Here is a 23852-nt window from a genome sequence, read left to right as displayed (position 1 = left end):
GTCAGTTCTGGGGCTTAAACTGGACTCAGTGGAGGAGAAGGCTAGCCATTCACACACAGACAAATAAGCCCTTGCAACAAAAAACATATACCAGCAATTTCCCCTTTTTGTTATTTTAGTTTTGTTTGGTTTTTTTTTGTTATCAGTTATTTTAGTTTTTCATTTTGTACAACTTTTACATTAAAATTACATTATAATGCTAAATATGCTTTATATAGATGTACCTTAGTTCATTCATGTGGGCAATTAAAAATAAAACTTGCAATAATGTATTAATGTTTTTATTTTGTGGTATGCAGAAAAACAGCAAATGGACATGTATGTTTTTTTGTTGCAAGGGCTCAAATATCAGACAAATATTAGATAAATGCAGAGCAGAGCTCATTGAGCAAGAACGCTCTTCATCCATTTAAACATGAACAATTTACGTACTGTTGTATAATGTTACTGCTTATACTTAAAACATTATACTTCTATAGTATAATGTTATATGCATTTGTGCTATTTTTTTACATTGCATGTTTGCATTTTGCATATTCATGTTCTAAATATTGTTGTACTATGTGTACAGTGAACTGAATATAATATATACTTATTCATATTTAGCATATATTACTTCTTATGACATCAGCAGGTAGGGAGTGAGACACGAGTGCGATAAAGGAGTTTCTTTATTCTCCATATTAAAATAAGGTTATCAAAAGAGCACAGTGGAGAGCTGGCTAGGAAGCACAAAACAATAGTAAAGCAAGGTGGCAGTAAGACTCCAGGCACGGAGACACTGAAGCACAGCAGCACGCTCGTAGCATCGTCTGGGCTCAGTACAGATAAGCATGCACAGCACTGTAGGAGTGGACCTGTGTGCTTAAATAAGGAGGAAAACACAAGAGGCAAAAAAGGTGTGTGTGTGTGTGTGTGTGTGTGTGTGTGTGTGTGTGTGTGTGTGTGTGTGTGTGTGTGTGTGTGTGTGTGTGTGTGTGTGTGTGTGTGTCTTGGGCGGGGTGCCTGGCATACTGTGGCACTTAAGTTCTCAACTGCCTTGTGTGTTTATGTCATAGTCTGACACTAAATATTTCTGACACCAAACTAATAAGGAAATAATAACTTTTACTTTATGCACCTTGTGCCTAAAATGCACATAATCCACGCAACATACACAAGTTACAAAACTGGAATTAAAACATAAACTTTAAACAATAAATTAGTCTCAAACATTTTTAATAATTGTCCCATTTGTCGACACCATTAAAAAAAGTCCAGCCTAGTCACATTTATTTGCTAAAATAGACTTGTGAAGTACATGCTTATTTAAATTCATTTATGTACCAATTTTTCTTCATTTTGCAAATATAATTTTATGTGAATTAAAATTATGTGAAAAACAAATAGAAAAGGCTGAAAATCTAGTATCTTAATTAGTTGGACCTATGCACAATGAATGACTGTGTTAAAATAAATAATAAACATTTAAATAAAAGTAAATAATAATCACAAGCCTATCCACCAATAGATGGCAGTCTTGACCATTAAATATTTATGCAAAAGAAGAATATTAAAGAATAATAAAACTGCACCACTGAACACTCTTGGCTGTTGTCATCTAATGGCACAAGCATGAGGTGAATCAGAAGCACCTTTAACTGAGTTTGACCCTGCATCTGTCTGTGTGTAGCATTTCCTGTACAGACAATGAAGGATGAGAGACAAAGAATGCAGACAAAGTAATTTAGTATGTAAGATGATCTTTAGTCACTGTTGTCTCATTGCAGAAGTGTAACAGACACAGCATTATGCAGCAGGTATCTCTGCACACAATACACACTCTATTCCTTGGCTGTATGTGTAGCCTCATATAATCACTCCTTACAGTCACCCACTGTGGAGGACTCACAGTCGATGAGTGAAAGGCAAATTTTTCCACCTTACCTAAAAAAAACAGTACTCTCTTGAGAAACATGGTATCAAGTCAGTACATTGAATTTGTCAAAATAAGGCCATTAGTGCAAGAAGATTATTGTCCAATAGAGTCCCACAGTTGTTTTTATGTTCTTGCCTAGTCCTTCCATACATAATGGGTGAACACCATTCTTATTTCTTCCACTGCTTAAGAGGTAAGTAGACTGACCTATTCATTTTCTAATTGTCGATGGGTTTGTAAACTTAAACTCAGTCATATCCACATGCACTGGTCTCCTCACACTGACTCTGTCCCTTTGTTTGAGCAAGTTCCTGCATCACTTTTCATAACTATTCCCTCTTAAGTTTGTGCGTCGACTCATTTCTGAGGCTTCCTTTTGTGATACTGGAAGCATGTTTAGTCTGAGTGCTGAGTCTCCAAAAGTTTATTGTCCACTAATCAGTGTAAATGCTGAGTCTTCGCTGCATTCAAATTATTTATCAATTGGAGTACATAACTCTGTGTCTCTTGACTTATTACGCAGTGTTCCAACAGAGATATATTATTAACAGCTGCATACTATAAAGTGTAGTTGTAAAAACTGCCAAATTAGTCTGGGAAAGGACTTTAGTATGAATGCTCTACAATAAACCATTTTTCAGGACACTGGTCTCCCGACTCTCTCCTTTGAACAAGAGAAAAGGTCCTTCACAATTCTTGGCATAGACAGCAGCATGATGACTCTCTATCTAACTGCAAAAAATACACTGGCCTTGAAAAGTGACACCGCCTGCAAAACAATTAGTTGCTCTAGGAACAAGTTTGTCAGTTTGCATTTCTGATACTGTCATTTGTTTGTAGCCATATATGGTCAGCAGACTTCTGAGCCTCTGCAGGTGGAAAGTCATGGGGCTCAACCTGATCAGTAGGGAGCAATGTAGTTGGATTAAGAGTTGCATCACTTTATAGTTAAATTTAGGTTACTTGGTAGTGGCACATTGCCTCTGTGGTTCTGTAGTAAGATGCTGAGTTGCTTGAATAGTGAGTAGTGCATGAGGAGCATGTAAGGTAATCAAGTAATAAAAGAGTGGTAGCTTGTACTATCAGTGCAGCTGCAGCTACAGTGTTAAGTCAAAACTATAATAGATGCAAGGTCCCATGTTCTTGAGTTACTACTTCTCTGGCAAAACAGTCCATCTCATGCACAGCAGTTTAAAAGGATGAATGTACTGTGGAGTATCCAGTGCAGAGGCAGATGAGTGCACTGCCTTTAGAATTTGATATGCTGCAGAGGTCTCCCGACTCCATTCTGTGGGGTCAGGACAACCCTATCCATCCATTATAGCTTGTATAGAAGCTAGAGAGAGTGCATCACATTGTGTGGGTCACATCAGCACCATGTATTCTGAGGACAGAGATGAGAAACAGAAAAATGTGTTCTCAAAGTACATTATAACTAATATTTTAGTTGTTTCAAAAATAAAAGTAAAATTTTAATATTTTACTATATATGCTTTTTCAAGTGATAAAAAGCTGACATTTATGACTGTTAGAGCTGAGTGTCAGTTTAATTAAGATTCCAGAGTTTTTGACTTGTGTTTTAGCATTTAAAGCCTTAGAACTGAGATAACAGATAAGTTAAGTTAAGAACTGAGATAAGTTAAATGAATCTTCCTTTTTCTTTGTTTGGGCGAAATAATCACTTCTCTTTTATATTTATTTATTTATAAGCTCAATGCATTTACACAAACAGTACATTAGACTATAGTCATAAGGAAACAGGTGATATAAATCTAAGGATCATCAGCTTTGCTATGATGAGCCATTTTGTTGTCCTGCAGAGCCTAATGGGAGCATGTAAAGGTTAAAGGGAAGCGGTGCAAGAATTGAGCTCTGTGGAATCCCACATGGCAAGGGGTTCACTCTGATTTATATAGTACTGGGCAAAGGTCTTGGGCCACCATTATGTCTGTTGTTTTAGCAATGATACAATGACCATATTCTCAGTTGCTTTATTAGAATACATAGAAAATACAGGATATGTTTATGCAGTATTAAAAAAAGAAAAAACAAAAAAATGTGAAAAAACCAGCTTCTGTTTTTTGCACATATTTTTTTTGGCACATATTTAGTCTGAGCTGCAATTTCACTTGAGCAATAGCAGGATCCTGTTCTGAAAAGTGTGTTTTTAAAACATTTCTGTACATATTTCCTATATGTTATGCTTGAATCTTAATAAAGAGATTAAGAAATAATTGTATATGGTCATTATACCATTGCTAAATCCACAAATCTCATATAATTAGCAGTGGTAGTTAAGGTACTTCACTTGTAATCAGAAGGTTACTGTTTCAAGCCCTGCCACTGTGGGGCCCCTGAGCAAGGCCCTTAACCCTCCATTGCTCAAGTCATAATTGTAAGTTGCTTTGGATAAAAGCATCAGCTAAATGTCTATCAAATGGTGGCCCAAGACCTTTGCAGAGTACTGTAGCCATAATATTAAATACATTATATAGATCATCCTCAACTCTGACAATTGAGGCATAGATTCCATAAGACCTCTGAGGGTGTCCTATAAGTTGTGAGGTGAGCATCCATGGATTAGACTTGTTTTTCCATGACATCCACAGATGCTTAATTGGACAGAGCATCTTTTTTTTTTTTGTAAGTCATTTTGGATAAGAGCATCTGCTAAATGCCGTAAATGTAAATGTAAATGTAAATGGGGAATTTGGAGGCCAAGTCAACACCCTGGACTCTCTGGACTCTTTGTCATGTTCCTCAAACCATTCCTGAACCTTTTTTAGTGTGACAGGGTACATCATCATGCTAAAAGAGTTCACTGCTATTAGGGAATTCTGTTACCATTAGGGTGTACTTGATCTGCAACAATGTTTAGGTAGGTGGTATGTGTCAAAGTAACAGCCATATGAATGCCAGGACTCAAGTTTTCATATCTGTTCCCTGGCTTCATTTCCCTTCCTTTATTGTTCCATGGTGGTGGTTCTTGTTTCAGGTTAATTTCCCCTGGTTTCCTCATTTTTGTTGGTTGGTACTGTTTGTTAATTTTTTTTTCTTCTGTGTTCTCATATTTCTAGTGTTTTTTCTTGAGTCATTCCTTTCTTTCTTTTGTTTTCTTTTTTAATGAATAAACTTCCTGGCTCTGCTCAACAATCATTTAACTTTAAATGCTGCTCACCACTCAGTGCTAGACTTAACCCTGGTTTTGGTACATATTAATCTGTCTCTTTTATTAATCATTCATTTCTTTTCACATCACAATTATTTTGTTACATTTTATTTGCCACTTTTTTCCTATGAACATATTTATATGAAATGATCTAAACCCAAAGTGCTCAATTTAAAGGTCCCAGGAAACCTAAATCTGCATTTGATATGGTGGGCTTATGGAACTGTAATATACACATAGAAATTATGAATAACTTGTGAATTTCCAATGTCTTCATGCATGCCAGTAAAACAGAACAGAAAAATCTGAAACAAAACAACAAAATCTGAAACACTACAACAAATGTCAATACGCTACAGCAAAACTTGAAACATGCATGATGTTGCATGTGGCTTTTTGCTTATGTTTGTTTTGCTTATGTTTGTCATTCACCACATCACCTATGTGTTATGTGTTATAATGTTATTTCAAATTAAATTCAAATCAAAATGTATTCATACAGTGCTTTTTACAACAGATGCTGTCACAAAGCAGCTTTACAAATGTTCAAGTCCAAGCCCCCAGTGAGCAAGCCAATGGTGAGAGTGGCAAGGAAAAACTCCCTAGAGCATAAGGAAGCAACCTTGAGAGGAACCAAGACTCAAAGGGGGGCAGAGGGGCCAGTCCTCCTCTGGCTGGTCACCGCAATAATAACAATTTAAAACAAAATAAATAAAATAAAAAATGAAAAAAATAAGCAATTAATGTCTAGTCCAACTTTTTAGAGGTCCTAGACTTGTTCTGATGGTGTGCATGTGTCTGAGACCCATCCCACAAGAGAAAATCCATTAAGGGCAATGGGGAGTAGTTGGCTGTGGTGCAGGTGTGGTGGGCTACAGCAGGGGACACCAGGGGGTGGTAGGAATAAACATGGCAGCTGAGACAGGTTGAGGCTCAGTAACATCATGACATCAGGGGTAAAATGAAAGCTTAAATGAAAGAGCCAGAACTAAACACTGGCATGAGGGTACCCTGAAACAGCACTGCATCACTCATAGTCAACAAACTTGAGTGACAAAAAAGATGTGAAGTGACAGCATCATAACTTCCCAGTTTACCTTAACTCTCAATGTCCATGGACCCCCATCTTAGGTACACCTTTACCTAAGATGGGAAGTAGTTAACAAAATGTACAGGTAGGTTTCCAGCCAAGCCTAGCCTTAAATATTGAGACTGTGTCTGAGTCTCGGACATTTAGAGTAAGATTATTCCATAGAGTGGGAGCTTTATAGGAAGCCTGCACCTTTTGATCTTAGCATATGTGGTGGATCGTAATGCACTAGTTGTCCAAGGTACTGTGGGGCAAGACCATTCAGTGATTTGTTGGTCATTTTAAGTATTTTATAATTAATGCAAAATTTGCCTGGGAGCCAATGTAAAGTAGCTAAGGAGTGATGTGATCAAATTTTCTAGTTCTAGTAAGAACTCTGGCTGCTGCATTTTGAACTAGCTGGAGCTTGTTTATGCACTTAATGGTACAGCCAGATAGTAAGACATTAGAGTAGTCCAATCTTGAAGTAATAAATGCATGGACTAATTTTTCTGCACCATGTGTGAAGATTCCTAATCTTTGAAATGTTCCTTTGAGATTAATTGAGTAATTAGAGAGTGATGACCTAGCTATCTCTGGGCCTAATAGAGGCACCTCTGTTTTGTTTGTTTATTTATGCTGTTCCTTTATAATCCTTTATGTTAGTATGACCATTTGACAGTCATTGTTAATGTTACATTGGCTTTCTTTGGTTCTGGTTAGTGCACTTTTATGTTCGACCTGTTAGTTTCATTTGCTTCCTTTTTTCCTTGGGTGTTCTAATGATCTCCAGGGCCATGTCATTGGGAGTGTTAAGCTTCTGTTAGATTCTGGTCTGAGGTGAAGATCCAGACAAACGTAATAAGATCCATGACACTCTTGTGAGAATGAATACCAGATTATTAAGATTATTACCCTACCCAGAAGAGGTTTACCCCTGGAGCCAGGCCTGGAAGTAGTGTTTTATCTTGTGGTAGACCAGCAGGAGGGGTGTAATGATTAGTCACCCTCCTGTTTCCATAGTTTCCATGTCGTGTCTGTTTTCCTTTGTTTTCTGTTTGTTCCGTTTCTTAGTTTAGTTTTCTCTGCCCCTCGTCTGTTCTTTAATTCTAGTCCTTGTTTTGGTTCTCCCTGTTCATATGTTCACCTGTGCCTGGTTAGTGCTTGATTGTCTTGGTTATTTATTGTGTTTGGATTCCCATGATGTTGGTTATTTTGGCAAGTCTGGTCATGTGTGGAACTGTTGTCATTTTCGCTGTAGTTGTCCTTGTTTTATTTGTTTGCTGAGTTCGTGTGTTACTTTGCCTTAGTGTTTTCCCTGTGTCTCTGTTTTATTTGCCTCCCTTGTTCAGTTTCCCATGTTTAGTAAAAAACCTCCTGCATCTGTATTCTGCCTCGTCCCTGCACAAATGTTACAAGGGGTTACATATTTTGACACTGCAACACTGATAACGACCAAGGGGAGAAGAAGAAGACTCGTTGTATTGTATAAGTTTTACATTCCCTCAAAGTACTTTTGGGTTTTCTCGCAATACTTTTCCATTCCTTTTCACCATTTTTGTATTCATAACACTATTACAGGTGAGGAAACATTTGCTTTGTGAGGGAACATAAAACTACTGCGAGAGAAAATAATTTACCAGCCTGTGCATTTAAGGGCCTCCACAGAATTTTAAGAATTTTATTTTTGTTAAAATCTGAGAGCTTCATGAACAATGTAATCAATAAACTACTAGTAAAGAACCATTGCTGTTGGATATTGTCACGATACGGCCCCCTCTTCCTAGATGTCTCCCTGTGTGTGTGTGTTCGTTTGTGTGACCATGCCCCCTATGTGTCACACCTGTTTGTAGTTATGTTCCTCATTTACATATGTATAAAAACCCCTATTGTTCTGTTGTCGGTGTCTGACTATATGTCAGCTAATGTGCTACATTGTCTTGGTGTCGTGTCTTAAAAAACATGTCAGTCTGTTTTACGTGACTCATCCCCGCATCCTGCTTAGCCTCAATGTTACAGATATAGCCAGTACAAATAAGTCAATAATTATATCAGTTTTGCTGTCTGTCCCATTATCAGGATAATGCTCTGTGGCAGGATGGATGTGGCAGGTGGGACATGACTGAATGTGACCTGTGATGCGTACACAGTTCAGGTAAACCAGCAGGTAATTATAATTGGGTACACCTGTGTCTTGCCACCAGTATGTTGTCTTTTCTAATAACATTTGTAACATTTTAACATACTAATAACATTGTCTTTACTAATAACATTTACAATAACATTGTCTACATGACTCTGAGAGACAGAGCTGCAAATCTATGCTCTGACAAGAAGCCAAGACTGAAAAACATAAGCACTGGAAGTGCCCCAAGCAAAAGTGTCTGTGTGTATATTTTTTATACATATATATAATTCACTTGATCTTCATTTTTGAACTAATAAAGGGGCTTGTATTGTCTGTACTACATCCAGAATGTTCTTCCTTATTACTTGGGAACTGTTATATACAAACAAGGACAAATACTAATTTTGTACTCATCACACTAACACAAAGTACACTAACATATCTATGCATGAAAGTATTATAATATATTTGCAAATTTGTTTAAAGATATAAATACACAGACATTTGCAAAATTTATTTTTATAAGAAAATCAAGGACCTGGAGGAATACAAATAGTCTTGACTAATGCAATATCTAAATTAGTTAGATAAAAAAAACTAAAAAGGTCCCACGAAACACCACATTATTCATGTAGGTGGACAATGTGACAATGAAAAGTGTTGGGTTTCTTGTTGTTGACAGCAAGGTCTTCATTCTTTCTCATTTTCCAGTTCAGAATCACACCTTAAGTTACACTTTCTTTGGCTCAAATTCAGTTTGGCTGTCTAGGAAAGTCAGCATCAACAAAAATGAAAAATCAATCAACTTGCAGGGATTTCTAATATTTCTCATTATGAATTGGTAGAGGTCAACACTTCAACTGAAAATTGAAATTTTGTATCTGAGGTTCATCAGAAGTTCATCAGAAAAAGAAAAAAAAACACTTAACACAAAGCTGTTTCTTGTAGTTTTGAGAGTATGAGGTCCACATTGCTTTAACCCACTTTTAATATCTGAAAGTACACTTTCTTTGCATGTTAAGATAGGTTACGAACTTTTTTTCTTTTACCCATAACCGGTTTTTGTCATCTGCATTTCATTAACAACAAAGGGCATTTCAGCTAATCAAGGGATATAAAATAATCAAATGTCATGTTTTTTTTTTTTCAGTAAAGGGTGCCAATACAGTATACCTCAATGTACATTTGAACATGCTGTCCAAATCTTAAAATTTGGTCAGTTTGAATTATCAATATGTCTTGATTAGTCATAATGTATTAGAGAAGTTACTTAGTTTAGGGTAAAGATTAATCTCTATAAATATTAATCTCAGTCTCTATTACTGACAGTGTTAATGACTATCACTGTTATCTAAAAAACGGCATCAATAAGTCTCAAAACTAATTTCTATATATGTAATATAAATAACACCATAAAATAAATGTAAAAATGAAACACCAATAAAAAACACAACAAAATCAAATGCGAAACAGAAAATCTGAAACACTGCAAAAAATGTCAATACACGACAGCAAAAACTAAAACACTGTCACAAATGTGAAAACACAGCATTAAAAGCAGATTTTTGACTTTGCTGTCTAAGACTGAAGCTTTGCAATCATAAAATCTATAATGGCAACTAAATTTTTCAAATTACAAAAATTTATATATATATGTATGTATGTATGTATGTATGCACAAAATGTATGTAAAGCAAACAGAAACATATAGAAAAAAACAAACAAATTATACTTAATGTCACTGGTTAAACAGCTTTTCTCAGCTGGTGGGACACCAGACTATCATAATAGAGATTCTTCACAATACATTCTTTTAGCGATAGTTTAGAACTTAAGCTTCTGAAAGTAACACATGGTCATAGGCCTGAAGCACAGCAAATCTTCATATTTAGTTACATTTCTGATAATGTGAAAGTGGAAAATATCTCAGTGACATATACTTCAGAACTCTGGGGAGGGGTTGTTATGGGTGCTGTGAAATATCTGACTGTCTTGCAACTGACAGCCATACATCAACAGCCACAAAGAAACAATATTTGGCAATCACTCTTGATATTCGATATTCAAACTTAAACTTGATACTCAGTCTTGACAAAAAAGACTTTCCTATGACAATACTGTTTAGTAGCACACAAAATTAAACAGAGAATGTCCTGAGAAAGTTTGGTTGGGTCCTTTATTTTGGGGTTTCCTGAGCTTTCTGTGTCTCTAATTTATTGCCACTGGACTATCCTTTCATGCTAAATGTGTTTTTCAGTCTCACACACACGCACACACACGTACACACAAACACACACACACACACACACACACACACACACACACACACACACACACACTATATATGTGTATATATATATATATATAAGATGTTGATCTTGTAAGTCAGCACAGAGAGAATGAATTTGTCCTTAGTTCTAAAACTTTTGCCCATGAGGCTTGTTTTAATCTAATATTTATAATACTTTAACTGTGCATGTTGCCGAGTAAGTAGTACATGTACAACTAGATGACTACATTGTGTGTTACTGGCTGGCTGCCTGACTGTCTTTTTCAAATACATAGTAGGTCATATTAAAAGCACTTGTTTTACAAATTCTGTATGTATCTGTAAAAGCGCCTACAAGATCTGTACAAGCAGCTGTATGTTTGTGAAAGAAGGCAAATATGAAAAGGAACTTATTTGTGCTATGAAATGTAACTATATGAAAGGAGCCATAATTAATTTTTTTCATCTATCAGTTTCTAAAAAAAAACAATACATATAATACACTAATGATCAAGTATGATTTTTGCAGATACTTCACATATGGAAAATCCATGATCAAGTAAATAGTGAATTGTGATCATGGGCGTTTCAGGACTGGAAGCAGTTCTAACAAACCAGAAAGAAATTGACTGGGAGTGTGAGAGAAGTAAAGTTCCCAAATCTTTATTGCCTTATGGCAACCAGAACTGATTGCATGAATTGTTTAGTTCTTTGTGTGTCAGTTTGTCCAGGGCATTAATGGCAGGGGTGTAAGCTGTTGTTTCACTGAAGTTGGCACATATGTTTGCCATTGAATGATCATATACTATTGCTCTATGTGGGCCTATTTTATTTGTTCTGAAACCATACACCAAGTACAGATCTTTTGTTTCTATTCTCATGTCTCTTTGCAATATGATTTATGTGATATTAGACCAGAATAAAACTCAGAAAGGTGGCACATCAGAGGAAGATCTGCACGAGGACGAAGACTCAGAGTCATCAGACTCATCTTCAGCCTCTACCTCCTCCTCCACATCAATTTCAAAATTGAAGCAAAAAAGGAAAGAAACATAAGTGATGTCACAAGGAAAAACTTAAAAGAAAAGAAAGCAATACAGAAAAATCTGGAAAGGTGGAATACTTTAGGCAGAAAGGTAAATGAAATCACAGCTATCTCATCTGGAGATATTTCATGTAATATTCTGCATAATGCATAAGGTTGCATTAGTAAATATTTAAATTGTACTGTTTTATATATATATATATATATATATATATATATATATATATATATATATATATATATATATATATATACACGTGTGTGTGTGTGTGTGTGTGTGTATGTGTGTGTGTCTTTTTGTCTGTTTCTTGTGCCTTTACAGCTAGACATCCATGGCATGCTGTAAGAAGTTACAAAAAGACTTTGCAGCACTATAGGAGGGTGGAAAAGATGATGTGATGCTTACAGGGCAGATGGTGTGCACAGAAACACTGCACTGTGCAATCCTCCCATTGCTAATGTGGCACCTGAACAATACAGTAAACTGTTACATGCAATAAGAAAAATGATGTGTGTTAGCAGTGAAGTGATCAGATGTCATGTGCAGTTTTTTAACACTGTGGAAATTTACAAAATAAAAATAAGCTTCCGCCTTAAATGAAAAGAAAATAAGGAGGTTATTCCCTACTTACTCTGCCAACTAAATTGGACTACATGATAAATTGTACATTACAGAAAAAAAAAAAAATTATTTGCTTAATTTTGGAAGATCCCACTGCACTGTTGGAGATGTTGAAGAAAAAGTAAAAGTGTTTGTTACAGTGTTTGTTAAAAAGTAAAGAAACCACAGAGTGATTAGTTGGTGAGTTGGTTGTTTTGTTTTGTATTGTTCTGTTGTATGTGTAAATTCAATATACAGTGTTATCTTTACTGTTATGTTCTTTTGAGATTTCACAGGCATTTTATGGTCAAGAGGCAGGTAAATGAATAATGTTAGACTTAATAGTAAAAGAAAGTATATTTAATAGTTGCAATTTACCAACCTTTGTAAGTGTCTACACACTGATATTTTTGCAACTTTAGATAGTGTTCTGCAAAAGTAATTTATAAATGTCTTAATAAGCAACTTAAAATAAGTTTACTTGAAAACATGTAGTTTGTAAATGGACATATAGATATGCATGGAATCTATTGATATTCATATATACTGAATAGTTTCCAATTTAGTTTAGGGGCTGGAAAAATCCTGCAGATTAATTATATATGACATAAGTAATTTATAAACTATAACTGCTATTTGTGAATCTTTAACAAATCATTTGTTGACCTAAACTTTTTAATTGCTTTTAACCGGGGTTGACAACAGACACGTATTAACAGCCTGGATTAGTAAAGCTGTGATTTTAGTTTATATAAATAAAAGTGCTTTGCCTTGTGTTTTGCAACTCTTCCTCATCAGTGACCAGATGCTGCACTCAACCCCAGTAGCTATTCTGCTGGAGAGAATTGCGTCTCTATGGTAGCAACATGCCCTGGTCCTTAACCTTATTATGCTGTTGAATGTACTTTCAACATATTTCTGTTTCCACATCACAATTTATGCTGAATGTTGTAATGTTAAATATCACCTTTAAAAAATCTGTCATACTTTTTTTTTTCCTGGACAGGTGAAATTTGTTTGTTGAAGAGTGCACACTCACTAAAAGCACCTCGAAAATTTTAATATAAGTTACATGTTTTTAAGGTTTTGGCTTAAACCGTTTTTATCACAAAAAAACCCCAACCAAACAAACAAAACAACAGTCAGATTAATGTTTATATCCACCCCCTCCAGGTGGCAGCAGACACTAACATGCAAGTATAGGATATTCATTTTTTTGGTGACAAGGAAGATTGTGCAACAGTGTGGCATACGTTTGCATGGTATGTTTTACAGGTTGTGCAGTTTAGATTGACTCATTTATTAATTTCTGAAGACACAATTTCTCATTAGTAACTAATAAGTCAATATTCAACTGTTTGCATGATCATGTATGTTTCTTAGCTAGCCAAATTATCCGACCAGCTGCACTTAACTCGCGGTTCTAAAGGTGTTATTATGACAGCACAATCAACGTTCGAAATATCAGCTACATCGTTAGCTAGCTAAGCTAAATAGCTAAAAGCTTGCTGATTCCTTTGCACGTTTTAGCAAGCTAAAAATGGTTGCTAGATTCCTAAGCATATGCTAATTGATGTACCTTTAAGGGCCCTGTCATTGTAATTTTGTTAAATACTCTAGCTAGCTATCCACTTTCAGCAGCTAGTTGGCTAGTTTACCCATGTTCTTGCTCGTAAGTGACTAACATTAGCTAGCTAGCTATCATTTTAAGCACTGTTCTATTACACAGACACGATGCCGGACCAGCGAGCGCTGAAGAACCCCTATCCAGACTATAATGGGCCCGAGAGTGCGCAATACATGTTTGACTCTCAAGGCAAAGTAAGTTAGCTACACGTGAGTAGTTCAGATGTGCTCATATCTATTCGATTGTATTCAACTAATCGCGTAGGCCTTTCGTGACGTGCTCCGAAGGTTGTTTCATTTCGTTGTCACAAATGTCTCCACAGTTAACGGCTGCTTTTGCGAGCCGAGTAAGCGATAAGATCAGTGAACTGCTGGCGTTAATGGAACACGGGCTGAAGAAGGCGGATCCGAGAGACTGTACTGGATACACGGGCTGGACAGGTTAGACAAATATAGAAAACCTTCAGCCGAAAAATTTCACCTCGAAGGTTGGTGCTTGGTCAACGTATTTCAGACGTTAACAACAGTTTCAAATAATTCACAACAACCCTGGTGTCATGTACTAATAAAACTCACTAACATTGTCCAAAGGACAATGCATAAGGTTGTCTTTATCCTAGTTTTGAAATAGACAAGGCACAATAAATCAGTGCTGTATGAAAAGTACACTACAGTGTTTAAGGGTAATACCCTTTAAATATCTAGTACATCAAGGTGACAGGACCTGTCATTTCAAGGAGGTTCTTCTGCTGAACTGAAAATAGCCCTGCAATGAGTGGCAAAACGTAGCCGACCACCAGTCTGCTTAAATTACTACCACTAAGAAGTTCACAGACCTGGAATTTAATGACCTGAATAGAAAACTTTCGTAATCCTGCAGTTATGACCCTGTTATGACCCGTCCCTATTCTCAGGGACAAAGGAACTAAACGCCTAATGCTGTGGAAGCTGAAAAGCTCTCTGAGAAAAGGGAAAATAATTTTACCTACATCATTCACCAACTCGCCATGAAAAGACCAAACAGAAATGCTATTTGGTTCCTCAAAGTTTTTTTGTTTACTGTTCTCCATTGTTATTGTTGTTTACTTAAGCTCGCTCGCTTGCCATACCAAGTCTCTTCTCCCAATGCAGGAATCGCCATGTTGTACCTGCACCTCCACGCAATCTACGGCGAGCCCTCGTACCTACAGAGGGCACTGGAGCACGTCAGCCGCAGCCTGAATAGCCTGACCCAGCGCTGGGTCACCTTCCTGTGTGGGGACGCTGGGCCGCTGGCTGTGGCTGCCGTGGTGTACCACCGCATGCACAGAGTCCAAGAGGCGGAGGAGTGCATCAGCAGGTCTGTTGCCCTGACAACAAACCATCATCATGACCTTCACTTCATCTGCTTCATAGTATACCTGGAATAGATAACTTCCTTACTTACTTCAAAAGTGTTCATAAAAGTTTAGTGATTCAACTAAGTCTGATGTTAAGGTCCCATGCAGAAACATAAAGTATTAGAATACGTTATGTGGAGGTGCCTTCCTAAAGAGTGCATGTATGTGGCTTCCAGAGATTTCTTCAATTAGTGAATCTTTTAAAGCATTATAAACAAGCCCTAGTGTGTAGTTTTGGTTTCAGTCGAAGAATATGACTCCTCTTATTTGTTTGCTCACAGTGGTGTGTTTGTCATGCATCCCCAGGTTGCTGCAGCTTCACAAGTCTGTGGTGAAGGGCTCGGGGAGCCTTCCAGACGAGCTCCTGTACGGACGCGTGGGCTACCTCTCCGCCCTCATCTTCCTCAACCAGCAGTTCCAGCAGGAGAAGATCCCTGCACAGTACATACAGCAGGTCAGTCTGCTTGTGGGTAGAGGAGATGGGACTCGTTTGACAGACTCAGTGGTGGTTGTGTTGAAGATCATTTTATCCTCCTCTGACCAAGGAGGACCAGGACTGAGGCCACATTTTAGCATGTCATTGTATGAGAACATGCGGTTGGCTAGGGAGGCTAACTCCGCCAACACTGAGTGGTACTGGAGGCAGTTAGCGTGATATGAGTGAGAATGAGTAGTGCAAGTGTGCTGTCTGCTTTTCTTTATGCCCACTGAGTTTTGATTGTTAGCCATATTATTTTTGCATGTGCATGCATGCTTGTAAGTACACATGCACTCAAAACAACCCTGCTTGTTTCAGATCTGTGACGCAGTGTTGGTGTCGGGACAGACTCTGGCTCAGAGGATGAGGGTGGAGGAGCAGACTCCACTCATGTACGAGTGGTACCAGGAGCAGTATGTGGGTGCCGCCCACGGCCTGTCGGGCATATACTACTTCCTCATGCAGGTAAAGCGTAGTTGACAAAGAGCCTTCCAGGCAATACAGGTTTGGCCTTAATTCCTTCCCAAAAATGGCAGGAAGAGTTCAGCCGGCATTCGCTAAAGTGAGCCTGCAGTGAATTACCTGTCATGTGACTCGGGTTCAGTATAGGACTAGGAATGGCTCTATAGCAATTTGGCCCAAGAAATATCCCATAGACAGTGTGTACAAAGTGAGGTTAAGGTGAAATTGCTGTGAGAGGGGTTCCCAGTGCCAAACCTGGAGACCTCCATGTTTTGCTAAGTTTTTGGCTTTATTTGCTCCTAAATAACCATCAAGCCATTCGTAAGCTGAGTCAAATATGTTGGAAAAGGTAAAGTTGTGCAGTGCTTGTAATGGCCTGGACCGCAATCAGTCACAGTCCTAATGGCTACATTTGTACTTATGGAGCTCTAATAAAACCTCTCATCATGTACAATGTATTCATATATATATCAATCATGGAACATAAGGACTTTTCAGGGCTACCTGTGATCCTTGTACTCGCACATTAGTAGTCTTAAAATGTTGCTTTTACAAAAGCCACCAGCATTACGAATTTATTCTGTGGAGTTATTGAATAATGGATATCTATTGGCATGTACATCCATGTAGGTGGAAAATCCTGGAGTAGAGGACACTACCCAGTATCCTAGATTCCCATATATGTGCTCCCAATAGTTTCCAAGATGCTGACATTGTGTCCTGTTGTGTCGCCATAGCCCGGTTTTGTCTCGGACGAGGGCCGGGTGTTGTCGCTGGTGAAGCCCAGCATAGACTATGTTTGCCGTCTGAGGTTCCCATCGGGCAACTACCCACCGTGCGTGGGCGATGCCCGAGACCTGCTGGTGCACTGGTGCCACGGCTCGCCTGGAGTCATCTACATGCTGCTGCAGGCCTACAGGGTAAAATGTGTGAAAATTAAGTTCTGAGAGCTGATCTGGGGCCAGCCCTGAGCTGCCAGTTATGTGCACTAAAAGATGAAAAGAAATTTGTTTATAGATCAAATCTCTTGCTCAGAAAGAATTCATGCAGAATACCCTATTTGGACAGTTGAAGTATTCAAAGGTCAATTATTCATACACATCATTCTGTTGCCATTACTATTGATGCAAGCACTAACTTATCAATAACATTCCTAAAGAAACTCCATTCATTCTTATTTTACCACAAATGTAAATGAATAGTTTAACACTGCTAGACTTAACTGTCTACTGCTACTACAGACTTCTAGTAGCTGACTTTGTAATAAATAGAAAAACACAATTTGACATCAATGCTAGATGGAGACTAGCTATTACTACTAATCTAGTAATGTTTTCATTATGCAGGTTTCTTTGATGGTAAGATGTTCTGATAGACTATTGTTGCTAGTGGAACTCTGATCAGTAAAAAAATCATTTTAATATTTTGTATTGAATGATTTGATTTCAGTACAGAATGAATGATTTCTAATTAGCCATGTAATAAAGGAATGATATACATTATTGTCAGTAATTATCACAAAAAAAAATCACTCCAGCACGAAGCCCTCTGCATTGTTTCAGTGTCTAGATAAACCTTTATGGTTAAATTTGTGTTGTTGTGAACTGCTGGCCATATCCCTTTATACAGTATATGGTGCAGATCCCTGATTTCAGTTCAGCAGTTAATGCGTTCTTCCAAAGGTATTACTGAGCCATCTTGTGGTGGTAAAATGCTACTAAAACCATTTCATATGACATCTGGTGCTTGGGTGTGCCCAAAAAATTCCCCAAGGTTGTCACTAGTAGAGGTATTCAATCTAATGCTCAGGGACCCCTAGCCAGAAAAGGTTTCTGTTCTGTTTATGTTCCCACCTCACATTGACCAGATAATGCATCCCTCAGTGACCTGGTTCAGGATGATGAGGTACTGGAACACAACAAAACCTGGACTGACAAACTGGTTCCTCAGGACTGGATCAAGATCCCCTGAACTATTAGATTCGCTATTATGTTACAGAGTAGTGTAATGTAATGTTACTGTCGGCTACGGTTGATATCTAACACCGTTATTGCCCTGAAATGTTTTTTTGTTTGCATGAAGGCAGCAGGCAGCTATCACAACTCCTTCCCCCTGTGCCGCAGGTGTTCGGTGTACAGCAGTACTTGGAGGATGCCGTGCACTGTGGAGAGGTGATCTGGCAGCGAGGCCTGCTGAAGAAGGGGTACGGCCTGTGCCACGGTGCAGCAGGCAACGCCTACGCCTTCCTGGCCCTCCACAAGGTCACCCGTGATCCCAGGCATCTTTACCGGGCCTGCATGGTGAGTAGGCGGGGTCTGGAAAAACGGGGCGCTTTATTTCTTTCCTTTTCCCTTTCCAGACAAAAGCATCGGAAATGTCACACATAGGCATATTGGATGGTAGCAGGATCAGTCTTTGTGTCCTAATTAGAAGGTGACTGATACTGGATGGGTAACCTATAGCTGCTTTAGTACTCCACTGCATCAGGGGCCACTGTTGGTGAAGCAACTTCCAAGGAACAGTTTGGACAACAACATGGCTAATGGCAAATGGAATCATACCATCATGAAGTGGACTGTTATTAAGAAAGTCCAGGGTTAAATTACAACGAGATGCCGATGCACAGATGGATGAGCATGTAATCCGCTAGGAAGGGTTGACCGATGTTAAAAGCAGAGCTGGAATCAATTAATAGCATTCTAGCATAGGACCTGGTATTGTCCAGGTGGTTTAAGCAGTGTGTCGTCATGTTGATGTCTTCTGTAGATCTGTTTGGGTGATTAGGGGCAGACAGGATTTCAGATGGGAGAGAACCAGTCACACAGAACACTTGGCAATGATGGGGGGGGGAACAGAATGGAAGTCATTAAGGGCAGTGGCAGAAGAATGGTCTGGAACTGACACAATGATTGCTGTGCTTTGGCATGGGACAGGTTGGAAATATCCGTGAAAACCCCAGTCAGTTGTTCAGACCCTAAACATCCAGCCTGTAATGCCATCTGGGCCAGGAGCTTTCTATGCATCCACTCAGAGTGCAGGCCAGACCACTGAGCGAAAGTGTGAGTGGCAGATCATGGTGTGTGAGCTCAGCTTTGATGGGAGCTTACATTATGTCCTGCTGTTACTTTTATTAGCACAGTGTTATTCTCCTCCCCATCCACACTGAGATTCTCCTCTGAGATTGACTGAACCACTTAAAGTAGGTACTTATGGACTTCTGTATGCCATTGTATGGTTGGCATCGGCCCTTGGTGCTCGATATTGGTGCTTTCCAGAATGGGTGGTTTGCTGTAATGATGCTGTATGTGTACTAATAGCATCAGTAAGATGCATGTTTGCATCAGTAATAGAGGAGCTTGCTTTAAAATAATGTTTAATAATAATGTTTAAGCATATTTTGTATAAACCATATTTGCTGTTATCAGTCATTTTCCAGTTATTGATTTGTCTTAAAATGTAATGGTAGGACAGAATATGGAGTTTGTGTCTGTATGTTGTTAGTTTGCAGATTGGTGCATGAACTACGGAAAACATGGCTGCCGGACTCCAGACACACCCTTTTCCCTTTTTGAAGGTATGATACATGGCACCAACCGTCAAGCATTTATTAAGAAGTGAAATTTATTAAGCGTTTGACCATATGTCTGTAGGATGATGGCCACTGGCCAGGTTTTAGGAGATTGGTGCACATTTTCATGGCTTTTCTATTGCTTGTGATAATGAAACATGAGTAAGGTTATATATAATATTGTTTACACAAAAACAGACAAAATGTGGTAATACTTGACTTGTTCAATGTACTCTATATGAAGTCATTCACTTAGCTCATTTCATCCAATTTCAGGTGTCAAATACAGAGAGCTTTTGTTAAACACTGTTAGTAGTAGTAGTCTTAGTGTTGTAGTAGATGCTTGTTTTTCTCTTCTTTCTTCTTCACAGGAATGGCTGGGACCATTTACTTCCTTGCTGACCTGTTGCAGCCGATGGCAGCCAAGTTCCCAGCCTTTGAGGTGTAAAGGTAGCTGCACCCAAAGATCAAACCCCCTCCTTCAAATGCACTCATAACCCCTCAGATATTTTTTTTTAAATCCATCTCTTCTGAAAGAATGGCATCCAAGCCTGCAGGAATCCATGCTGATCGCAGTACCCACTGAAGTACTCTTTTCTTGCCGTTTACTCAATTTGCCCGTCCGCTGATTCACAGGTATCCTACCGCGCCACTCCAGAGCACAGGCTGACCGGCTGAGGCCAGTGTTAAAATGGCAGGGCTGGGCAGCAGGAGAGCGCAATTCGTCGCTGGCGGCCCACGTCCTCCAGGCCATGGCGGACAACTGCAGCGCCGCTCCCCACGTGCTCCAAAGTGTGAGTCTGTATGCTCCTGCTCTGTCCCGTTGTCATCGGCATAAACAAAGCACCTGGCTAATGCTGTCTGTTCTAGCAGGAATTGTCTGTATTGAAGCCTTGGTTGCTTTACTGTTTAACTAATTTAACCTAGAATGTAATAAGGCACATTTCTTCACTAAGGGCATGCTATTATTAATGTATAGTTTGGTTCTGCACATGCTTTTCAAATTGGTGTAGATTTTAACTGTTGTAACATAAGGCACAGCAGTCTTTATCCTTGTACTTTGAGGATTGTTTTGCTTAAAACAAATTCTTTAAGATTGCCACTTAGTTGAATCTTTTTCTTTGTTGTAACTGATTACAAAGAAAATGGAACATTAGTTGTATGACTCTGTCTATTGCTCATGAAATGAATCTTCATCTGTAAGATTTTGTTTCCTTTCAAATAGTCTAATAAAAGGCAAAAAGAAAATTCTTGGTCGACCGTTGTATGTTCTCTAAAAATCTTAAGGATTTTTATTCATGAACGTTAATGTTACATAAATACCAGTACCAATTCTCTCCACTTTTGGGCAGCAGAGCGCTTCTTATTTCGAAGTGGGCGCTTTGCGGGTGCTTCAGATGAGAACTTCGCACGGCAGTGGCATTCAAATCTGGATCTCGAATCCAAATCCGGTCATAAATTTTGTAATCCCTTATAGTTGATAAACTCATTCCTGTAACTGGTGGGGGAAAATCTGTAGAACTTGGACCTTGGGGACTAATTTTAATACTCCTGGCATGCGGTGTACTACTGTATAATCTGTTCTTGTTTTCTTAGGTGACTATCCACCATGGCTTACTCAGTTATAAAGTGTGTGAAGTCTCCTATTCAAGTTATTGATACATTTACTACGCTAATTAATGTTAATTACTAAGCTGTTATGGTTACTGCAGTCCTATAACACATTAGTCGTATGAAATTGGCTCTGAAATCCCATCTGAAAAGTTTAAGCCTGTTTAGACATGCTCAGGAAGTCGCTGCTTCTTCCATGGCATAGTGTGAAATGATGTTTATCCTACAGTGGGAGTGTTGCCGAACAATCGATTTATCTGTGAAGTCACAATGAGCAGACATTTTTAGTTCAGTTTTATTTAGAAATAATAAGTATTTTATTTAGAAGTCACATTATCCATTGTCACATTGTAGTATAGTTATAAATAATGTAAAGTTCATATGATATCTCTTGGATTTCTGAGAGCCCGTACCATGGACAAAATGCAAGATTTTGTGTATGGGACTTGCATAGATACTCCTGCTGTGATGCATTGTTTTAATAAATAAAAATAAAAATGTATTTTAAAAAACGGACAATAAAATAAATGAAAAATAACTGACTGAATGCATTAATGTTCACATTGGGGTCAAAATGAGCTTAGTCGAAGCTCTCTGCCAAATCCAAATAAGGCTTCTGTCTCATCGCCCCTGGCCGACAATGCTGGTTTCTCACTCCATCTTATTTTAAACTGGTCTTTACATCTGATCTGTGGTCAGCTTTGCTGCACAGTGTGCAGTGTATTCTGGCATGTTTCGTTAGAATGATCTGGAAACAGTTGTTAATGGCAGCAGGTAATCCGAGCCACTGCAGAGCGTCTTTACGATCTGTGGTTTACTGCTTGGGGCTGAGGGGGGTCTAAGACATGTCGTAGAGACCTCAGGCTGAACTTGACACCTCCTAACGTTGAGGACCTAAATTTAAAGCTCATCTGCCCTTGGGGTGGAGCCTTGGGCACATTCAGAAAGAGTGAGAGTGGGATTTTTCAAAGCAAGAAGGCATGTATGATATGAGATGTATGATCGCATATGTGATAATGGACTACTGTATTGTGTGTCATAGCCTCAGGTAATTTCTGGTCGGGAGCAGGGTGTGCAGTGTACACCTTCATTATTTATGAAATTAGTATTACTATTTACTGGCCACTGGTAGAGCTCAGTCTTTCACAGGGCTGTGTCTTGCTGGGTTACTCAGTATGTCTTGGCCCAACCTCAGGCAGATGGATAACAAACACTGTAGCCCTCCTCTGCTAAACCTGTAGGCTACATCAGGTGCCCACAGATCAGCCTCTGCTATGGAGCTTTATTCCTCTGAGCTCATTTTCAACTAATATGCATTCAATATACACTCTTTTTTATTAGAAAGATTTTATTACATTTTATTACATTTTAGAGTATCTAATAAAGATTTTATTAGATGTTATTACATGCCACTGTGTGTGCAGTTTCTACAGTACTACTGTTAGATATGTTGGGGGGGGGGGGGGGGGTGGAGGAATGCAGCACCGACATGTATAAAACCCCCTGCAACATTGCATGTGCCTGACACCCATATCACAGAACAGTCACTTCCATGCCACTACCATGTCTGTGTTAATGCTGTGTTGAGAACATGGAGTCCACATAAGAGGAGCAGTATACACCCAAGCCTGTGCAACAGTGCCCTTAAATGGGCTCTAAAAATATAATTTCAGAAAAAAAAAATCCATGTGTATTTACATATGATCATTATTAAATAGAATTCCAGGCTATTATTATTTTAATGATTAATACAATGCCACACAACTCCTTCAACCATACTATGATTTTCAACCATGTTAATCTACTGTAACAGTTTATTTTTGTATTATTTTTATATTAAATAAATGAAATGGTCATGTGTTATGTATTTTATTTCTGGATTAATCACAATTAATCCTAGCAACAGTAACAGATCTTTGGTTAGAATTCCATGTTCGGTGATTATTTGACAGCTTCTTCATTTGGGGTTTTACAGAAAGCAACAGCTGCAAGTCTATTTAAATATTTGTTGTTAATTTCTAATTGCTTTCTACTCATTTTAATATTTTCTATATCATAATACAATTACATTTTTAACAACCTTGTAAAAATGATTCTCATAAACTCTAAACAATCTCTTTCATAGTTGATAACTTATATGCAACTACTGTTTTAATGATAATTTAGGATTACATATTACATACCTATTTTGTTTCATTCTGTAAAGAACATTTTCAATGGTGTTTGTTTCTATTTATAGTTTCACCACATTTTCAGTAATAAGCTCTGAAGCTACATATCTGTGTCCACATAGCCTCAATAGATACACGGAGGATGGAACCTTGAGGCTTGTTTCCTGTTTTTCCCTAATAATAATGTTAAATTTCATATAAGGGATTTCTAAATAGAGTGATATTACCAACATGGTTGTCTTTTTAATCAAAAGTTAAATGGATTAAATGGTTACATTTCTGTAAGTTCTGTAAGTGCCTAAATTTTTCCACCTAAGCGTTCAGCTTATGTTGTTTGACGGCACCATCTGATTGTTCA

At 38.2% G+C, this 23852-nt stretch overlaps 1 protein-coding gene across 1 annotated transcript; it reads left to right on the top strand.

Annotated features, from left to right (window-relative positions):
• Nucleotides 1–13385: 13385 nt before the first annotated feature.
• lancl1 (LanC antibiotic synthetase component C-like 1 (bacterial)) lies at nt 13386–20962 on the top strand. The gene is made up of 11 exons (XM_027012950.2): nt 13386–13461; nt 13929–14020; nt 14149–14266; nt 14957–15164; nt 15511–15658; nt 16001–16147; nt 16882–17064; nt 18268–18444; nt 19646–19718; nt 20084–20162; nt 20349–20962. The coding sequence occupies exons 2-10, from the start codon at nt 13934–13936 to the stop codon at nt 20158–20160; spliced, it is 1218 nt and encodes a 405-aa protein (XP_026868751.1). The 5' UTR covers nt 13386–13461; nt 13929–13933; the 3' UTR covers nt 20161–20162; nt 20349–20962.
• The last annotated feature ends 2890 nt before the right edge of the window (nt 20963–23852 follow it).

The sequence above is a fragment of the Electrophorus electricus genome, chromosome 16, assembly GCF_013358815.1.
Source record: "Electrophorus electricus isolate fEleEle1 chromosome 16, fEleEle1.pri, whole genome shotgun sequence".
Taxonomy (NCBI): domain Eukaryota; kingdom Metazoa; phylum Chordata; class Actinopteri; order Gymnotiformes; family Gymnotidae; genus Electrophorus; species Electrophorus electricus.
Note: the sequence above shows the minus strand (reverse complement) of the source record. Positions and strands in the feature narration are given on the sequence as shown.

Coding starts and splice junctions, on each gene's coding strand:
- lancl1 (XM_027012950.2), top strand. CDS start 13,934: ATGCCGGACCAGCGAGCGCTGAAGAACCCCTATCCAGACTATAATGGG. Junction 14,021..14,148: donor TGTTTGACTCTCAAGGCAAA/GTAAGTTAGCTA, acceptor ATGTCTCCACAG/TTAACGGCTGCTTTTGCGAG. Junction 14,267..14,956: donor TGGATACACGGGCTGGACAG/GTTAGACAAATA, acceptor CTCCCAATGCAG/GAATCGCCATGTTGTACCTG.